Below are 19,527 nucleotides of genomic sequence, written 5' to 3' on the forward strand. Positions count from 1 at the left end.
CGTGCTTTCAATTCTTGATTGAATACTTCTTTCAGGTTGTCGGTTAGAGTCCATTAGTTCCGTTCATGGAGAGCTTAGGAAAGACTCAGGGTACTGAAGTTGTTATCTTGATATTACTTGCCTACCACCTAAGCCCTTGTTCTGAAAACTTTGACCAGTGCAGGATACAGACTAATTTTCGATACTAGTCGGTACTCGTTATATCATCTTAGGCCTATTTATATGCATACGTGGTAATAGGATAAAGTGAATTTTTATTGGGTAGAGTTATATGTTTAGCGCCACGCTGATGAAACGAAGAAAAAAATGCAGTGATTCTTTACGGTCAATCATTTATTTTCTCCTGTTTGGTGCTTTCGTTATTTTCGTCTATAATTGTTAGTCTTTTTTTATTTTTTATTTTTTTGAAAATTGATAATTGATGCGTATATATGTATATGTACGTGACGATGTATATTCGTTTTGACAAATGGATGACAAAAATTTATGCGCATTCAAAACTTATTTTATATTACCGTGTAATCAGCAGACGAAACTATACTTATATTGTAGAAGTGTATCAGTGTCTTATCATTAATTATCTAGTATATTTATACGTGCTGCTGTCATTTCCCATTTTTTTTTTTTTTTTTGCTTTTCTTTTTCTTTTTTTTCCTTTCTTCTAAATCTTCTTTTTCCTTCATCAAACACCAAGTACAGCAGACAAAATTAAGAAAATTAAAAGAAAAACGGTATCGTTTACAAAATCGTTTCCATTCTTTGTCGCGTAACTTGTTTCTTCAATTCGTTTCCGACTTGGCATTATTTCTGTATACAAATGACGTCCATGTACCGACAAAAGCAGTTATGACACCATCGATGTAATTAATCTTTTCACTTGCGTTTCTATCATATAATTTCACACGAAAGCTTAATCACATGGGAGAGCCAATTAGGTATTTTATACATTGCTTGATATATCAATATATTAATCACAAAATCGACGATATAACTTCATGCCAATATTACCAGTTCATTTGTGACACCGTATTGTTACAACCAGCTATCAAGTGTTTTTAACGATTGAGTATAACAATCGAACGAAAGTTCTTTGTATCCCCGCGGTTGCGATCTGTTTCACATTTAACTACATATTTGTGTCTTTCCGTGCATTCTCACGTCTCCAATGAACCACTTGTTTACGGAAATGCCGGGCTCTCGTTTCCCTGCGGCTGATACTACCGCGTGGTTCCGATGATTCAGCTTCAAGTTTCCTGTACTCAAAGCCTGCTCCTTGACAAGTATTCGCTTACACGCTTCTGCAACAGTAATAATCATAAATTAATCCCTCGGATGATATCCGCCGATACATATCAAGGAGTGTTAAAAACCGACTGTTACGACGCTTTTGAGAGTTGTCCGTTATCTTATATTTAAACTATCTCGAGTGGGTGAAAGCACTTCGCACTTGTTCGCGTACAATAATTGCGTTGACCTTGCCGCTGATATTCGTGGGTTGCAGATTGCAGACACGCCATCGGGCTGGCAAACAGAAAAGATGCATAAGGAGAACTCAATAACATAATATGACATACGACCTTCGAGGCTGCGGTGTCTAGGCGATACCAAATAGTTTTTATGCAAGTGACCATCGAAAAAGTGATTTATTAATAGTTAATCAACAAAGGATCTGAGTCGACTGGATCAGTTACTGAAAAGATATAATAGGAGCAGAGCACAAAATAAAAAGGATCCTGGTTCTTGTTGCACATACCGTCACGACTTACCTGTTACAAAAAAAAAAGAACTTATACACAACTCTCAGGACCTGGTATGGAATTCGCGATGATAATCTCCTTCATGAGGTTTCGGTCAGCCTTGAAGCTGATGGGTTCCCACGACTTTGTGGAAAACGGGTTCAACTGTAAGGTAAAGAAATGAGAATGGACGAAAGCTCGGTAGGTCATGAATTTTGTGAGTAAAAATCCGTCAAATTTTTTTATACTCACGGTATAACCGTTGGTCTGGAGACTCTGTTTGTGAATATCACACGGTGAAAACAATTTGTCCGGACGTACGGGTAAAAAAAGTTGTGGTTCACGGTTCAGTTTCCCTTGTTCTAAAATCGAATGAATAGAAATTGTTTGAACCATGTTAAACTGGCGTCTGAATATTGATCAACGGTTAACTAAAATCGTATTGTTTCAATGAATTGAAATTCTCCAAGGCCGAAGGTGCGTTTCTTTCATATTACACATTGCGATACTTTCTACATCGACAACGGACAAAATTTACCTTGCGGAGATTGTATAATATCTGGTTGAATGTTGAGAGCATAGTCGGTGACCTGCTTGAGCGTGTACTCGACGAAATACGTGTCGCCGTTTGTGATATCAAACATGGAATTATTCTTGGAATCCGGAGGTGTGATTATAGGCTGTTTCATGTACGGCTCGATGTGGACCGGGGATGTGGCCCCACGCCGTCGGTACATCATTAATATTACAGAAAGTGTTGCAATTCCGAGGGCCATTAAACATCCAGTCAACAGCAAAATGAGCGCAATGACGTTAATGCCGCTGTCTGAAGTAAGAATATTACTATCGTCATTATCATTATTTAAATGGATCCAAGCGCACTCTAGGCTCCTTGTCGCATACGTTATGAAAACACGCGCGATGAAAACACCTTTTCCAAACGGCTAAGGCGTAACAAATTTCATCTGCCTTGTTCAATCCCAAACCGATTCATGTGCAATAATACCTGCGTGCTTTTCGGAATCCCGAAGCGTAATGTCGTCGAGAAGACAGATTTCGCTTCGTCCTTTCGCATTCACTGCGTACATGACAAGGTAAAACTGAGTGGCGGGAAGAAGATCCGCGACGTTTATCCTGAATATAGGAACATCCGGGGTCACGCTTGATATGTTCACACGCAGATGATCGGAGAGGACTTCGTATGCTTCCAGTCTGAATTCTTGGCGTAAACCTCCGTCGTATCCCGGTACACAGTCGACCTCGAGTATTTCAGAACTTCTGTTCAGCGACGCTTTGACCGTGCAATTATTCAAGGGTCCGGGTTTTACTGAAAAATCACGAATACTCGTGAATCTTTTCGCGTTACGTGGCCCTCGAAATACCTGTAATTCGATATTGCAGCTGCACTCACCGGCTGGAATAACTTGATAAACGCATGGCGACTCCTGTTTGCCAATTGCATTTTTACCCCAGCAAGTTAGAGCCCCGTAATCACGTTCGGATATCGGAGTGTACATCAACTCGCTCGTAGTTCCGTTATCTCCGTCAAACGTCACGGGAGCAACGTCCAAATTTTCCCCACTATTATTAAACTCCCAGGTGAAATCAATCTCGGCGGGGTCCGCAATTACCTGGCAACGTACTTTCACGGATTCTTCAAGAGACGCACCAATGATAGTGACCTCTTTCGCTTTGCAAACCGGGGCAACTGAAATGTAAATATTTTTACTGTAACGCCGTGTTTCACCTTCGTATTCTCAACGCAATTATCACGGAATTCCTATTAGCCTGTAGCAATTTCGCAAGCTGTTGTTTTACCGATGTACGCAGGTACTGCAAGTAACTTTATTCATTTTTGCAAACTAAATAGATACTTGGTTGCAGAGCTTGTCTGATCAAGTGTCAATTGGAGCCTTACGATGAGTAACGAGCTTGCTCGAATAGGAACCGCAACCAAGATACATTTCACTGTTTTGGCAATTATGCAAATTCAAGCCACGGGTGAATCCAAGTCATGCTGAAGATTAGGAAAAAGATATCGCCTTCCAAAGAAGGCACCGTGTGTTCAGCTGGCATTGGAGTTACGTGACACGTGACTTGAAAGTGAAGCAAAAACTGAACATGGTCTGTAATTTGTCGCAGCGGAATTGCGCCAGTTTCCTGCAACACCTTTTCCGCGCGGCGAAACGCACCTTCAAGTTACATCGAACTTACATTGGATTCTGAGTAACACACTGGGACTAGTCGTTTCTCCACGTTCGTTAGTCGCAACGCAGGTATAGTTTCCGGCATTATCCCTGCCAATGCTCTGAAGAACCAGACTTTTCGTACTCATTATAACTCCGGCTGAGAAATTCTGGAGCAGCATTAATCCCTGAAAATGACAACGGACATGACTTGTACCTCCAGACATTATCAAACAAATCGTGCAGATTTATATTATGCCTCGTTTCGACGCGATATTTTCATAATTTACCATATGATATTTTCCTTACTCGCGTATCAATAACATTTTCTTTACCGCAAATAGATTCGGGAAACAAGTTAATTGTGTACTAACGTTGTGCTGCCATGTAATTTTGCTCAGCTCCGGATTCGCCCGAACTTGACATTCAAAATAGACGTCATCGCCTTCTTTTATATTCTCCGCATTCAGCGTACTTCCAAGTTGTAGAAACACTCTAGGCGCGACTGAAATAAGTTTCTGAATCACGTCTGGGTTGCAGAAATTTCTTAATACGTCTTAATACGGTACTATCGAAACGGTCACTTAGCGTGACTCATTTATAGTACGAGAATTCAATTCCATTCCTATTAAGCGATGTACTCACATACGACATTCAGCTGAAACGTGTCTTCCAAGAAAGCACCCGGCAAGACTGGATTCTCTCCACGACATTTGAGCGTTTTCCCATCATCCTCGGGAGAAGGTGTGAACGTCACAGTGTTCAGAACGACGGTGGCATTACCGATCTCTCGGAACTGAAAGTGATAAGTATAAATATTCGGTAAAACTATCCTGCCGTGCAAAACCATGACCGAAAGTGCAAAATGGGGGATAAAACTTTGCTTGCACATCGGATGCACACCTTTCCTTTTCGGAACCCCACGGTTCCGTCGAACCAAGCGATCTGAGCACGAGGATGCGAGCCAACAACTTCACAAGTTAGGGAGTACTCGCTTTCCGCCTCCAAAACATCGGGCTTGGATACTATCTTCACCGATAACGGTTTCACTGTAATCATATTACGGATACATAGAGCAAAGTCGATTCGAAGGATGTGTTTTTTATACTCACAATAAACGTCCAAGAGGACAGTCGTTTCCAGCGGTGGTATCAGCTCGGTATTAGAGGCTCTGCACTTGTACGTTGTGTTCAGATGCTCTCTCCGCAATTTAGGCACCGTTAACTTGCTAACGATAATATTTAGGCCGGTTTCCTCCAACTGACCGCCACCTTCAACCCCATTGACGTACCACGTGATGTTCGGTGCCGGTTTTCCTGTTTTAGAGCAAAGTTAAACTTCTCCAACAGCATGTACGGTTAACCTTTGTTTATCTTTTACTCTTACTGTATATCTGTTCTATTGCACCATGTGTCGACGATATGCAATATTTTTGTAATAACTGTTCAAACGGTTAAACCGTGAAAATTGTATCGAAAGGAATTGTTTTTGAAAGACTTGTGCAAGCGCCAACCGTTGTTACAGGCTCTCCTAAATTGCCCTTCGAATACACCGATATAGGCATAATACGAAATGTGCAGTTTGGCGAGGAAGTTGCCTCTTGGACATGACTTAATTTCCATATATTGAACACGTTTATACGTGGTATTATACATATATGTATATGTATATATGTGTATTCACCTCCGCGAACCTCACAGGATAGACCAAATTCAAGGCCTACTTGAAAAGGTCCAACGATGTGATCCACCTTGACGCCAGATCCATCGTAAATCAGGAGCTGATGAGGCGGCACTGAGGTGTGAAGATAATTTGAATACGATAGTTCAATAAGATAATTTATGGATGTTTAATCCGTCGTGTAATGTTTGAGGCAAAATGGATACGTAAGGTATTCATTACGTTATACCGTTTCGATACAGAGAATGGAATCCTTCGATTAAGAGTTTAATACTCACCTATTACCGTTAGATTAACTTGAAAATTTCTAGTCGGTGAATTTCTGAAATCCACCCTACATCTGTATATCCCTTCGTCGTCCAGCTGAACGGCTTCGAGCAAGAGTTTGGCTGGCTTCGAGAATGTGACGAAGCGTGCTCGCGGCCCGAAAGCATTACCATCCGACCAATAAAGCGCCGTACTAAAACCCCTACCTCGAACATCGTACCTGGTAACAGTAATTACTTACCGATTTTTAACCGTTCCGGGTAAGTCGAACCGTGATCGTAAAAAATGTATGCAGGGGTGAGCAATCGCCGTTCATCTCGATTCATGCCACTGAATAATAACGAAGAAAAAGTGTCATGCTGTACCTGTAAATGGGCTTTACTGAGGAGTCACGAAACCACAGCACCATGTACACACGATCTTCTCGAGTGGATGGTTCAATGTCACAAGGTAATTCCGCGGTTCGACCAAGCACCGCTGTTACTTCTAACGTTGAAACTGAAAGTTTTATACAGCGTTAAACAAAGAAGTTTCGATGCTCCACTCCTCGAGTGCGACTATCAAATTGTCGGGCACGTTTCTTACTCAATGACAATGCTCGTGCGATATGCGATCACGCGAGCTCTTGTTTCCCATGTTATTTTAGCAGTTTCGCGGTATGATAATGTATACTTACAATTAACGAATATATTTGCATACGGATACGCACATGCGTGGGTGAATGTACCATCTGTCTAGGTATGTATGTAAATCGTGTACCTGGATCGTCGTCCGTATCCCAATTACCAGTAGCGTTCGCATGGCCGATAATTGTGAGCAAATAACCACCGATAATTAGGTTGACTACTGTCACCAGCAATACTCCAACTGCCATTCCAAACTTTGATATGCTTTCTGCAGGTCCCGAACATCCATCCACCTGCACTTGCACAACCTCGAGCACAAGCACCACGGTATCAACAGATTTGGTACTGCCTACTTGTTGTTTACCGGCGGAATTACTGTTTTCGAATCATCATTACAAATTTCCCATCTTCATCCCCTGCCGAATCATTTTCGGGTTTTCTTTTTTTTTTTTTTTTTTTTTGTTTTATATATATAAAAAAATTTGTCGTTTTCTGATTTTTATTTGCAAAAATTCACAGTATACGCAGGATTTAATTTTAGGCATCCATGACGGTAAATTTATAATAGAAAATAATTACGCGACCCGAATTCATTATCGCGTCAAGACTTTATTGTGTGTGTTGCATCAGGTGTGTATATTTGTGGTATTAAAATTGACAATGCATACTTCGATAATATTGTATTACGCGCGCGTATTACGTTTACAAAATTTTTTCCAAGTGGTGGAGAAAAAAAACTAAACCGAGAGATATGTAGATCATGTGCATTTGCGTATGAGCTTGTTTTTCGTTAATTAAAATTATTCTAAATTTCGTTGAACCGACGTATATCTTTACTTTAAATAATCAAACGAACATACGACTACCGGTTTATGAAATATCGTAGTAAATTGATTTACAACACATTGTTTTATACCGTAAATAAAATCCATTTCATTACTATCCAGTCTGAAATAGATTATACGATTGATATTTGTCATTTGAATTTAGGCATGATATTTTCATCGAGAATTATATAATTATTATACGTAAACTAGTGATGCTGTATATTCACGGGACAAAAATACATTTCACGAAACTTTTCTCGTATACATATTAATATTCACGAATAGATACGCCACCTTGGTTTCGCTTGCGGGTCATAACGCGTATCACTTTGCACGAACGGGTAAAATATTTTCGTCTCGATCTCTAAAAATTTAATCGTCGTTGTAGTACGGAAGTAGATTATTATTAAAACCAATTTACGCGTATTAAGTATCAGCACCCGGCTTGTGGGTTTAGGTAATTTTTCAACCGGCGGCAGTGCGTTTTGCAAGGATTACACGAAAGTTGTACCAGCGTGCATAGCGTATTAATAGCAACTTGTGAGTAAGGACTAGATAGTGACGGTACAGCTCGATGTGAAAGGTCCACCCTCAAAAGTGCCAAAGAGTCGTATCAGTCGGGGTTCGGGCTGAAATCGTTCGTGAAATATTATTACTCCCGGGGAAATCACATTTTTATATTCACTATCAGGGATGAAATTGTGTAAACAGTTGATTCGAGATTCGGGAATCAAGACGCCGAACAAACCACCACCATCCCTCACTACACAAGTAATAACACATTCGGGCGTTTCCGTAAAGCGATCGTTAGATGACTACGCTCGGAGTTCCAGCGCGACGACGCAACTCATTTTCTGGTACAGGAAGGAAGGGTGGAAAAGAGGGAAAGAGGGAAAGAGGGTTGCCCGGATAGGGGCAGAAAGAGAGGGGGGCGGGGGGGGGGGGGGGGGGGGAGGGAGAGAAAGATGCGGGCGAGGTGGGAAACGCCGAGAGAAAAAGGATCAAGAATCATTTTCATTGTCTCGTATCTGCTTATCCCGCACGTCGATCGAGTCAAAATTCATATCACACACATGACATGCGGTCTGAAAATCGTTTTCGGAAATCTTCTTGAACTCATAATCCTCATAATTCGTCAATTCCCCTATCACCCACACACACACACCTGTAATATCTGATGTAAATTATTACCAGGTATCATTTCAACCCCCAGGTACAGGTCAATGTGTCCCCGGGCGCCAAGCGCCAGTGTAGGTGTAAGAAGCTCGAAGCATATGTCATAGCTTTGAATATCGGGGAGGGAAAATGTCGATGAAAAACGATAGAATGGGACCTACGTCGCTGATACTCACGATCATGCCTCTGGAGCATCGGACGAAAGCACAAAAGCTCCAGGCGTGAGAAGGGCCACGGTACCTACCCTGCTTCTTCATTCAGTTTACCATCAATGGGCCAGAAAAACGGACAACGGTCGAACCTTAGCCTATATGCACAGATACCTTTTAACGGAAAGATTAATATACACGGACGGACGCTCAGTTGCCGGCCTACTTAGCTACTGACTTACGTCCAATGTCGTTCCTGCTAAATATTACGAATATAGATGGTACTAAATTTTGGAACGTAATTCCCAGCATCGTGAACTCTAGCGGAAACGATTTCTTTTTTGGTAGTTTCTCGAGCTTTTGACCGTTTGAATCGACCGCAAGATAAATTCACCCGCTTCTACTTTCGGCGGTGAAGCTCGCGCAGCATGTCTCTCGAAAGGATACGGATTGATGGATGAATATGAAATTCTTACAGCTTTTAGGGGGAGAAAGAGAGAAAAGAAATACATCGTTCCGAGTCGTAAAAGGTGAGGACTATAAAAGTGAAGTTTCTTGCATCCGACCTTTGATTTCTTGGTGTGTTAAGTGAAGGGGGGGAGGTATTACTTGACGATATTCATTTTATTTGTCATAAACTCCAAAGCACAATTCGAGAAGAATTTTACTCTGTTGGTTTGAAAATCCAGGTCGTCAGCTACGTGGTTTACGATGTCTAAGTAATTTTCGCTGCCGATCATGGCACGGCTGGACCCCAAGAGCTATCCTGGTTTGCCCTCTGAAAGTCCGAGGCACACGAACACCCCGAAGGACTCAAAGATCATTTTGCTTGTCCTTTTATCAGTGAAGATCCCGTTCAAAGATTGGCAAAAATTGCCACCGCCTTGAGCGGTGAAGTAACATACGTTGCCCCCCAAGTAGTTGGTTATGGAAAGACAAGTCATGTCGAGTATTATGGTACAAGTATAGCTTGCTACCTTCGCTGGCCACTTAAGAACGAACATGAAAAGAAAGAAACATAAAAATTATTTATCGTCGCTACAGCTCGTTCAAATCGTTGTAAGCTATATCGGTTTCTCTGTTGCTAAGAGCCTCTGTGTTTTGATTTTTATTTTCCCTGCAACTTGAGGTTGAAAGGGTTTGAAGAAATGCGCAACTTTTTTCACTATTCAATTGAGTGAGAAACGATTTACGCCTGATATTAAATATGGAAACGAAATAATTGTGTAAACAATCGTATGTTTGTTTGACGCTAATGGTTTCGCGGAATAAGCGTAGATATAATAACGTATACAAGAGAATGATAATGAATTATATGTCTTGCAATTTATATTCCACACCGTGCATTATATTGTGATTTCCGTAAAACGAAATACATTGTACATAAAACACGTATATAGAAGATCGATTTTTACTTATACTAACCGCGTTTGTATAAATAATGTATCTACTTATATACGCACATAGTGTGTATACGTTTACAATACACAAGAATGCGAAACATCATTGATGTTTAACGCGAATATCGTGTCACGGTGCGTACAATTATCCCCCATTTTCCAGTTTTATTTATTTTCCGTAATTTCAAATTGCGGGGAAAACAACATTACTATTGTTATTATCGTTATTATACAGTTGCCTCCATGCGAAATCGCGAGATAAGAATTCGAGCATATATCAAGGGATCACCGATTGTTTTTGTACGTTGAAAAGCAAATGAATGAAAAAAATAAAAAGGGCAAAGGAAAAACGAGAAAAATAAAAATACAAGGGAAAAGGGAAGAAAAAAAAAAAAAAAAAGAAGAAATCCCACCCCCGCGGTGGCGTATGGATGTGTGCGCGTATTCGTTGGAGGTGAGCACAGGGCGCATGCCAGGTAAAGGGTGCGCGCGCGTATTCTGCTCTTTTCGATCGTCGCTACTGTAGAGAGGTTCTAGCTCCATGGCGCCTGTATTCCATTATTAGGGATTTTTAAAAAGCCTCGTCCGTCGTTAGTCGCCGAGGAATAACGTATGGCGTGAAACGGTGCGGTGATTTTAATAACAACTATGTGTAACTTTGTGAATCAATAACTGCACGGAATCAATTCAATAAGCGCTTCTACCTACACCGCGGAGTTTAATCAGAAAGTGTCGACAAGATCTCGCTCTCTCTCTCTCTCTCTCTCTCTCTCTCTCTCTCTCTCTCTCACACACACACACAAACTCATTCTCTCTCTCTCTCTCTCTCTCTCTCTCTCCTCAGTCTTAATTATATCTATATATATATACAGATCTGTACATACACCTACATGTATTATACAAATATATTACGGAGATATATGTCTTTTTTAACGGCATACGTACCAGCAAGCGTTATGTGCATTATGATTTAAAACATCGTCGCAGATTTACGCGAATATACATCGCTATGAGAATATAATAGTGAAGGAGGAATTATTTATTACGATAATATCGATGTAAATGTCGCGTGATATTTGAGTAATAATCGTTAGTGTGAAAACAATCTCGTAGGCTGTTTAATTTGAAACAAACCTGTGAAATTATGGCTCCAAACACCTCTTAATAATTATGCAATGATGATCATCCAACTTCATATGTACATTACAAATGTACTGTGCATCTCGAACAGTAGACATTTCAGGATACTAATTCCGCTTGTTCCGCTATGGATTACTGGTGCCCTGTGCGTCAAAGACAGTGAGTTGAGTAGTAATTTGAACATTGCATTGATATCATGTATTAGTCTTTCCCGACCTTCGCCCTACGGTGTCAGTCACAATGTTATCCGTGTAGCTATGTAACTCTGTTATTCCTTGGGGTTGTAGTAAGTGTGTAAAACACTGTGTGAAAATTGTTGTATTGCACGAAAAAAGAAAAGATATATATATATATTATTTATTTATATATTATTATATATATATTTATTTATTTATTTATCGCGTGAGAACTGTTGCTGACGGTGAGAGAATATAACTTATCGTACCGTACAAAAATGTACCTATAGCTATAGAATTCTTCCGCTTCTTTGCCTATAACGAAATGAGTAATGATCCTGTGATTCTTACTCTCTGCGTGACACAAATTTACCTACTCCTTTTCGTACGTGTGTAATCAAACGCGCGTTGTATTCCAGAATAAATATAAATAATATAGAGAATATTTCAAGCATGATAACGCAGGCCATTATGTTAGTCGTCAAAATACCGATACAGGGATAAAGAAAAACGCTGAGGTGTATTTCGCAGATAATCGAGTTACCTTCGTTCTGAATGTGACACACGACTCTAATGGTACTTATTGTTAGTTTACTGTGCGGTGTTCAATTCCGAAGTAACGTTCGCGTTAAGGTAACACGTACGAAGCACCGATTTGTGTAACGGCTCTTTTACTCTCTTCAAATTGTCCCATCGCGAGATCGTAAAGGTTTCACATCGAAGGTTTGATTGCCTCTACACGCGGTGAAAAATTACCCTCAGATTAATTCGCTATAGCTGACCGAACGTACGTTTTCCAATTTCGATAACACTTCTCAAGCATCCCTTGCACGCATGTTTTCACCAAATTTCTCCTGTTGTGCAAAAATTCTGATCAGTACTGTAATTAATTTTTCACTGCCCTCGCAAATATGCATCTGGAATTCGCGACTATATATTATGTAAATATTTACAGGCGTTATTGGCATATTTGAGTACAACTTATAAGCTCCTTGCGCCTTTGCTGTCGGTTAATTTATACTACTTCCTTTCACATCTCAATACCTGCACGAGGTCTTTGTACACGTTCGCATAGAATACAGCGTAATAATCGGATTATCAAAGATATTTTTAATTTCAAGTTTCGAATATCCTGCAATATACGAACTTTACAGGTGCTTGATTAATAATTATAATCATAACAATAACAGTAGTGACCTAGAGTATGGAAACGGACAATTGTTTCACCTTGCAAAGAGGAATCCTACGATACTCGGTATTACCAATTTACCGTCGGTAACAATGGATGATGAACAGTTTTCATCATAATTTCACAACGATTAATTGGGGCACCGAAATGGAATTTTTCCGCAATGGTTATTTTATGCATGCGGTGCACATATAATGTCGTAATTGCCCGCATGTACTATTATGTAAATTCGTGCATGCTGTCTATATGTGTATACGTGCCATTAAATTACTGTGATTAATTCAATTCAGTATCTCCGGTTTCGGAGACGTATTAAGCATTATACATATGTATAACACGGAATTTGATCAGCAGCGATAATTTCTGTACAACGTTCTCACGATTCCCAATATATTTCGAATTGCGATCACGAAGTCTGCTAAGACTCGTTAAGAGCTGAAATTAGATGAAAAACAATTAGTTTGAGCGAGACTGTTATAATCATGCGCCTAGCAGTAATGAATTACAGTTTTTCAATTATCTTTGCTTCGGTATGAAAATTCTACAAGACCGTCCGAGCATTGATTAGCATGTAACAATTAAGGGCCAATGACAGACCGGAAATAAATAACGTACTATCGACCCGACGTTATTTGGTAATACTTTCCCATTACGCTGGCCCCTTTTTTCACTTCCAGAAAACTCGCACATTTCTCGACTTCGCAGCGCATAGACGGATGTTGGCATAAGAAATTCATGAGACAACATGTTAAATACAACTTCGTTCCGGCGTTGCGGTCAAGACTGTCGTATCCGTATTAAAATCGCGAAATTTTATGCGCTCATTGTATAATAAAATGTTTTTTTTTTTTCTCATGCGAGGTGAAAGAAAAGGCTACGACTATAACTACCAGGCAATTTTTCTGGCTCTCCAAATTCGCGCATGTAGTTATACATAAGTAATAAACTGTACAATTGTGCACCTCGGCACAAGAGCAGTTCGAGTCGATTTGCACTTGGGCCGTATTTCAGTCCCGCGAGGCGTGTAATGTTGTTTTACGTTGACAGTGTAAACGTCATAATTTCCGAGCACCATTTCACCCCCGGATATGAAGTAAGGTTTACGATTTCGTTGAGATTTCTCGCTTTGCCTATCGCGGATTTACAGTGCATAGCCATTTTATCGCGAAGATCGCGTGTTTACCAAATATTACTTCTCGCGTACAATTTGACTGCGAATTGCTGTCATTTTCAGGGATATCGGCACGCGATTTCACCGTCGTGTAGTTACTTGTGTCTGAAATTTTTCATCCTGATATCAAGGTGCTCAACTGTACAATCCGTGTGATCATGGAACATAACCGAGGCAACGTAGGTATACCTGTACGAGCATCAAGTCTACCTTTCGCTCTCACTTTAAGCCGAGGTATCCGATTAACTGGTACACTTGAAACGAATAAAAAATGCATCCGCCTTTGAGTACGTTTATGGTGCGGTATTTCAAATGGAATAACTCGCGGAAGCGGATCAGAATTCGTATCACTTTTCACGCTAACCTTCCGAAAGTGTAACGATTTCTCCCAGAAATTAATACGAAGAGCCAATGATTGGTATAGCAAAAATACTCGGTCATCACCAAAGATGAAATCGAGCCAATGTTTAAGTGGCAAGTTGACGCGTGGAAAATAAAACTTTTGCACTTGCCGCAGTACAGGTTTTTACAGCTGTATCCTAAAGACTAACATATGTTACAAAAGGATGCGCAAAGTTCTGCATGGAAACCGCAAACATTGCGGTCGCGTTAATGTTAAAATTGCGGTAGAATTTACCGCATTTTCCGTCGCCTTCCATTTCTCGCCCCTTTTCAGTTTGAATGGATTAAAAACTCTCGGCCGACCTCACCCTATCATTAAAATAACCGGAAAAAACACGCTCGGAATAGTGTTTGCCAAAGGCTTGAACTCCTGCAATTGATCCAACCGCGCTAGTTTCAAGCTTGCAAGATTTACTAATACGAACGCTATTTATACAATTACCGCATTCGTGTTTAGGTATTATTTCAGACTGTAAAGGGCAAATAGTAGTTGTTTTATCGGAATCTATGAAGCATAGAAGACATTTGCTAGACTATAACAGTTATTTTATTGTTAGACAGAACGCTGCGTGTTTGAAGACTTCCGGGTTTCATTTTCTTTCCAATTCTGAAATTTTACGGGAACTGCAACTGTTTCACTGTCAGTTAAATGCAACGGGTAGTAAAGGCGTGCAATTTCTACTCGTAGGTACAACTACTCTGTATCGGTGTATTTTGCAAATTTGCCTCGACAATTCCGGAACCGAAACTTGGCTTGCTTGCAGAATTCCAAATGGTTCCTTAGTTCCGTCCTACTACACAACCGCATCTATAAGATCACCTTACTTTACCAACTTCAGATTGCTTTTACCTTATCTATTTCTAACACCATCCATTTTCCATTTTCCCTCGAAAATATACGTGAACAATCTAGCGTAATCTTCTCCCAGCTTTACTGTGTCGTACCATTAAAAGCCGGATGATTTGGACCAACAATAGATGGCAGTAAAAACTAACACCTTTCTCTATCTATGATAGTCCTAAATTTTCAACAATCCAAATGTAATCCAGAACACCAACTCTCGGGAATTGTTAAGTTCACCGCCCACTAAGATCCACTAATCCCACGGTGTTAGTAAACCCTACATTCTGCCGACAAACTTCCACGCCATCCTGATGATCCGTTAAAATCCTTTTTAAACCACGCCCAGCAGCTCAGCTTTGCGATTTCCTCCTCACCCTGTAATACACGTGCTCATTTCGTCATTCTGTTCCCCAGCCCGGTAATATCTTATACCAGATAATCGTCATCGAGCTTGTCTGAAATTGTCCGGATTTGCTTTCCAGTACCGCTGTCTCAAATCGTGGCACTCGTCGGAGACCCAACGTATTTACCCTGCGATATATCAACATCCCATGACGGGGACTCGGTATTACTCGTATTATGGTATCGCGAAGATCTCGGAACACCTGTGTATAGGTAAGTACACAATGACACCCATAAATCCTATTTATCGGATACAGTGTGTAATTATATGTACGTAGATGTGGTGAACCTCGTTCCAAGACTCCATTCCCATTTTCCATTCGAAGCCGTATCTCTGCGGATGTATTCTTACTTGTAAGACCTTCAATCGATCAAGGCTACCCGTATTTTGTTTTTCTTCAATTTCCAAGGTACGATATGTAAATTCTTTGGAAATGTCCGAAACACCAAAAGTAAGAAACACATTGACTCGGTGTCCCGGTGGAAATTTAAATTCACATCCCTCATGTAAAATTGGTCCTCGTCTGCAATGATATCGGGAAATCGCGCATTCACTTTTGGAGTATTGGAATAACTGATCCTTGGTTGCTGTATAATCTTCAGCAGTGGACATTACTTACATTCGATACTCCAATAGTCGTGAATATAGTACTGTTATCAGACTCCGGTAATCCAATTATTTGCCGAAGTGGTAACTTTTTTTCTAAGGTATAGACTGTGAAAAATAATTGCAACGCTCACCTTGTTCATCAATTACACTGCAACACAGTGCAGACGGCTAGATTTTTTTTTTAGAAAGTTATAACTAAGGACCATTGCAAGATGCATTGAGATCAAGGATAGTCTGCATTTCCTTGCAGAAAAATGTAATTTCAAGCCACTTACAGGTGCACCTATATTGTTTCAGCGTTGATGCTAGAGATCGTGATTTTGGTATAGCTGAAAGATGGTCCGACGATACGGTATTTTCAAATCGGGCCTATTTTGTACCGGAAAAAAAACCAGCGGAACTTGGAATCGATCACGTAAAAGAGGGAGATGCTGGTCTTTATAGATGCCGAGTCGATTTCCAAATTGGTCAGACTCGAAATTCTAAAGTCAATCTTACGGTTATAGGTGAGCTGATAATTGAGAAATTAACTATGCTCTCCGATAAATACAATTATACATTTTATTCGTCTAAACTTGAGCGATCAACTATGAACTAATTTTTTTTCCTGCGTCACATCTTAGTTCCACCACATAAAATTGAGATACTGGACAGTGCTGGAATTTTGAGAAATTCAGTCGTTGGACCATATTCAGAAGGGGAAACATTACAGTTATTCTGCGATGTCTATGGCGGTATGTTTTGATTGGTATAATTATAAAAAAATGAAAGAAAGAGTCTTGTAAGTTAAAGTTTTTAATAATCGTAGTACGTTCCAAGATATTATTGATTTATTAAGTATAGTAAAAACAATGAAATATATTTAGTGTCACTTTGCATTAGACAACTATTTCCGTCAATATCGGACCTTCTCAATTCATGTCATTATGTGTTTTACACACTTTCAAAATTAGGATGAATACAAAGGTAAATAATTATTATTCAGGTAAGCCTTCGCCGTCTGTTCTTTGGTATAGAAATGATGTGATGAAAAGCAATCAATCTGTGAAATTACACCACGATACCATAAGGAGTGAAATTAAAATACCAAACTTAGGACGTGACGATGTGCGATCGGAAATAACTTGTGTAGCAACGAATAACAACAAATCTATACCTCTCACCGCATCTGTACACGTGGATATGAATTGTAAGTAATAAAATACACTCATACAATAATTATATTATGTAAATTTTTTTACTTATTTCATGCTATTACAGTGGCAGATCTATAATTTTAAGTCTATCTAGTGATTTACTGGGCAAGGTCGTCAAAATATATTTCAAACAGCTTCGCTTTGTTTTCAATAGAAATTTATTAATCAACGGGATACGTGTCCTGTATTTTAATACGACTTGGTTTCTGGTGGTGATTTATAATCATGGTTGTTACATAGTACCAAATTCAAACATTTTTTCACTATTTCAGTCGGCCCATTGGATGTTAAAATAGTAGCTGCTAATCAACCGTTATCTGCTGGAAGGAGGTACGATTTACTATGTAAAACATCAGGCTCTCGACCACCCGCAACAGTTACATGGTGGCGAAATGGACAACGTCTTGAAGGGTCTAAAGAAACTGTGAGCTTATTTAAGATATAAACTATAGTAAACTAAGCAGTTATAGACTATACATTATTTAATTGTGAGATTAGAGCGAAATTCAAGATGATTATCTAAGTGCATGGATTAATCAGAATCAAACTTAATTTCCACGCATTCAACTTTTCTTCAAACAATAAAGAAATCATTTTTTAAGATAAAAAAGGAAATGATAGGTTTCAACTAAAATTTTGGAAAATAGAATTTCAAATGAAGATTATTTTTACAGACATCTAACGACGGAAATACAACCACAAGTATATTATCATTTGTGGCAACGAAAGCAGATGCTGGCAAACATTTGTCATGCCGGGCTGAGAATTTAGTTATTGGAAGCGGATCGATGGAGGATGGATGGACATTAGAAATACGATGTATGATTATAAATATTATCACAAATGCTGGAGTGGCAGAGTTTGAAATATTCATCTGAATCGTACTAATGTAAGTCGATTAATTCTTGCAGATGTTCCAGAGACACAGATTCAACTAGGTACCTCACTCAATCCAGGAGCTATTCGAGAAGGTACAGATGTATATTTCGATTGTTTGATTAAAGCAGAACCGGCTGTTTACAAGGTTGAGTGGCGGCATCAGGTACGTTGCTTGTGTGTTACACGCAAAGGAAAGTGTAAATTGTGAAAATTGAAAGGTGTTCTACTCTACCCCTTTCTTGGGTGCAGGAATAGTCTCTATACTTTGTTTATTACAGGGAAAGGCTTTGCATCATAATATTGGATCAGGAATCATAATTAGCAATCAAAGCTTGGTTCTTCAAGGCGTTGATCGAAAGAGTGCTGGTAACTACACTTGCGTTGCATACAATAGCGAAGGCGATGGCGAAAGCAACCCATTTTACCTAAATGTCATGTGTAAGTATGCATTGAGGGCTAAGACATAACATCGCTTATTTAAAAGCTAGTTCGCATGAGCCAGTAAAAAAATTACTATAAAAATATCCCCAATATAGTTCAAATCTGTAATAATTAAAGTCAAAATAATATTCCTGGCATTCAAATGTCGTGAAACAAAATTGACTTAGAACTGAAGCTATTAGAATGGTACCCAACAGCGATGGTCATATATATTTTTTTCACAGTTGCTCCAACTTGTAAGCCGAATCAAACGAGAGTGCACGGTGTAGCAAAACAAGAGAAGGCCAACATATCCTGTCAAGTTGATGCAAATCCCCCTGAAGTACAGTTTCGTTGGACTTTCAACAATTCAGCAGAGAGCATTGATGTTGCAGCTGGACATATAGCCAGAGCTGGCACTTTGTCCATAGTTTCCTACACCCCAATGACAGAATTAGATTACGGAACGCTTCTGTGCTGGGCTACTAATCGCGTCGGAAGCCAACGAGTTCCTTGTGTCTACCACATTATTGCTGCAGGTATGCATGCACGTATACAAACAGGAATTTACTTATAACTAATTATCTCACTTGCATCGTCAATGAGATACAAATTACAACAAAAGTACAACTGCAGAGATAAAGTTTGATCTTTTTGTAACAGGACGTCCGGACATGGTACACAACTGCACTACATCCAACACATCGACAAATTCTTTCTCTGTGCGTTGTGCAGAAGGTTTCAACGGAGGCCTACAACAATCTTTTCTACTCGAAGTGCGAGAAAGTAATAGTCAAGATTTACGCGCAAATTTGTCATCTGTTGTGCCCCGATTTAGTGTCACTGACTTGGAGTCAGGTGTACTTTATCAAGCATGCATATATGCTTACAATGACAAAGGTCGAAGTGAAGCGATGGTAGTTCAAGCTGGTACATTGAGACTTCCCGAAAAGCAATTGACATCTGAATCAGGTAAGCGAGTAATGTTAATTTACATAGAATCTTTTTCTCCTAACAATGATATTGGTACAACTAAGGCAAGTTATATGCA

The 19,527-nt window shown here is 39.7% G+C and overlaps 2 protein-coding genes across 7 annotated transcripts in view; one reads left to right on the top strand and one right to left on the bottom strand.

The window, feature by feature from the left end:
- The window catches only part of LOC124213036 (neural cell adhesion molecule 2), a 43,777-nt gene that overhangs the window by 21,154 nt on the left and 3,096 nt on the right, over nt 1–19,527 (top strand). Inside the window, exons 1-11 of one of the 5 annotated variants that reach the window (XM_046613828.2) lie at nt 10,549–11,346; nt 15,452–15,584; nt 16,279–16,487; nt 16,605–16,715; nt 16,967–17,170; nt 17,450–17,601; nt 17,852–17,996; nt 18,089–18,219; nt 18,335–18,494; nt 18,722–19,015; nt 19,140–19,448. In XM_046613828.2, coding sequence (XP_046469784.1) covers nt 11,223–11,346; nt 15,452–15,584; nt 16,279–16,487; nt 16,605–16,715; nt 16,967–17,170; nt 17,450–17,601; nt 17,852–17,996; nt 18,089–18,219; nt 18,335–18,494; nt 18,722–19,015; nt 19,140–19,448 — 1,972 coding nt within the window. In that variant the 5' untranslated portion in view covers nt 10,549–11,222. Of the gene's footprint in view, nt 1–10,548; nt 11,347–12,132; nt 12,151–15,451; nt 15,585–16,278; nt 16,488–16,604; nt 16,716–16,966; nt 17,171–17,449; nt 17,602–17,851; nt 17,997–18,088; nt 18,220–18,334; nt 18,495–18,721; nt 19,016–19,139; nt 19,449–19,527 lie in introns of those variants that run through there. The other 4 variants (XM_046613830.2, XM_046613829.2, XM_069133384.1 and 1 more) reach the window with 4 other exon arrangements.
- On the bottom strand, nt 564–8,130 carry side-III (sidestep III). Of its 2 annotated transcripts, none has more exons than XM_046613831.2 (15): nt 6,629–8,130; nt 6,235–6,367; nt 5,881–6,089; nt 5,606–5,716; nt 5,035–5,238; nt 4,826–4,971; nt 4,568–4,718; nt 4,297–4,427; nt 3,951–4,110; nt 3,148–3,444; nt 2,743–3,063; nt 2,275–2,562; nt 1,989–2,098; nt 1,767–1,901; nt 564–1,298 (listed from the first exon to the last, which is right to left on the bottom strand). In XM_046613831.2, the coding sequence occupies exons 1-14, from the start codon at nt 6,741–6,743 to the stop codon at nt 1,788–1,790; spliced, it is 2,490 nt and encodes an 829-aa protein (XP_046469787.1). In that variant the 5' UTR covers nt 6,744–8,130; the 3' UTR covers nt 564–1,298; nt 1,767–1,787. The 2 variants fall into 2 exon arrangements, with proteins under 2 accessions (XP_046469787.1, XP_046469788.1); XM_046613832.2 differs by having other exon boundaries at nt 1,754–1,901.

This window comes from Neodiprion pinetum, chromosome 2 (genome assembly GCF_021155775.2).
Source record: "Neodiprion pinetum isolate iyNeoPine1 chromosome 2, iyNeoPine1.2, whole genome shotgun sequence".
Classification (NCBI taxonomy): domain Eukaryota; kingdom Metazoa; phylum Arthropoda; class Insecta; order Hymenoptera; family Diprionidae; genus Neodiprion; species Neodiprion pinetum.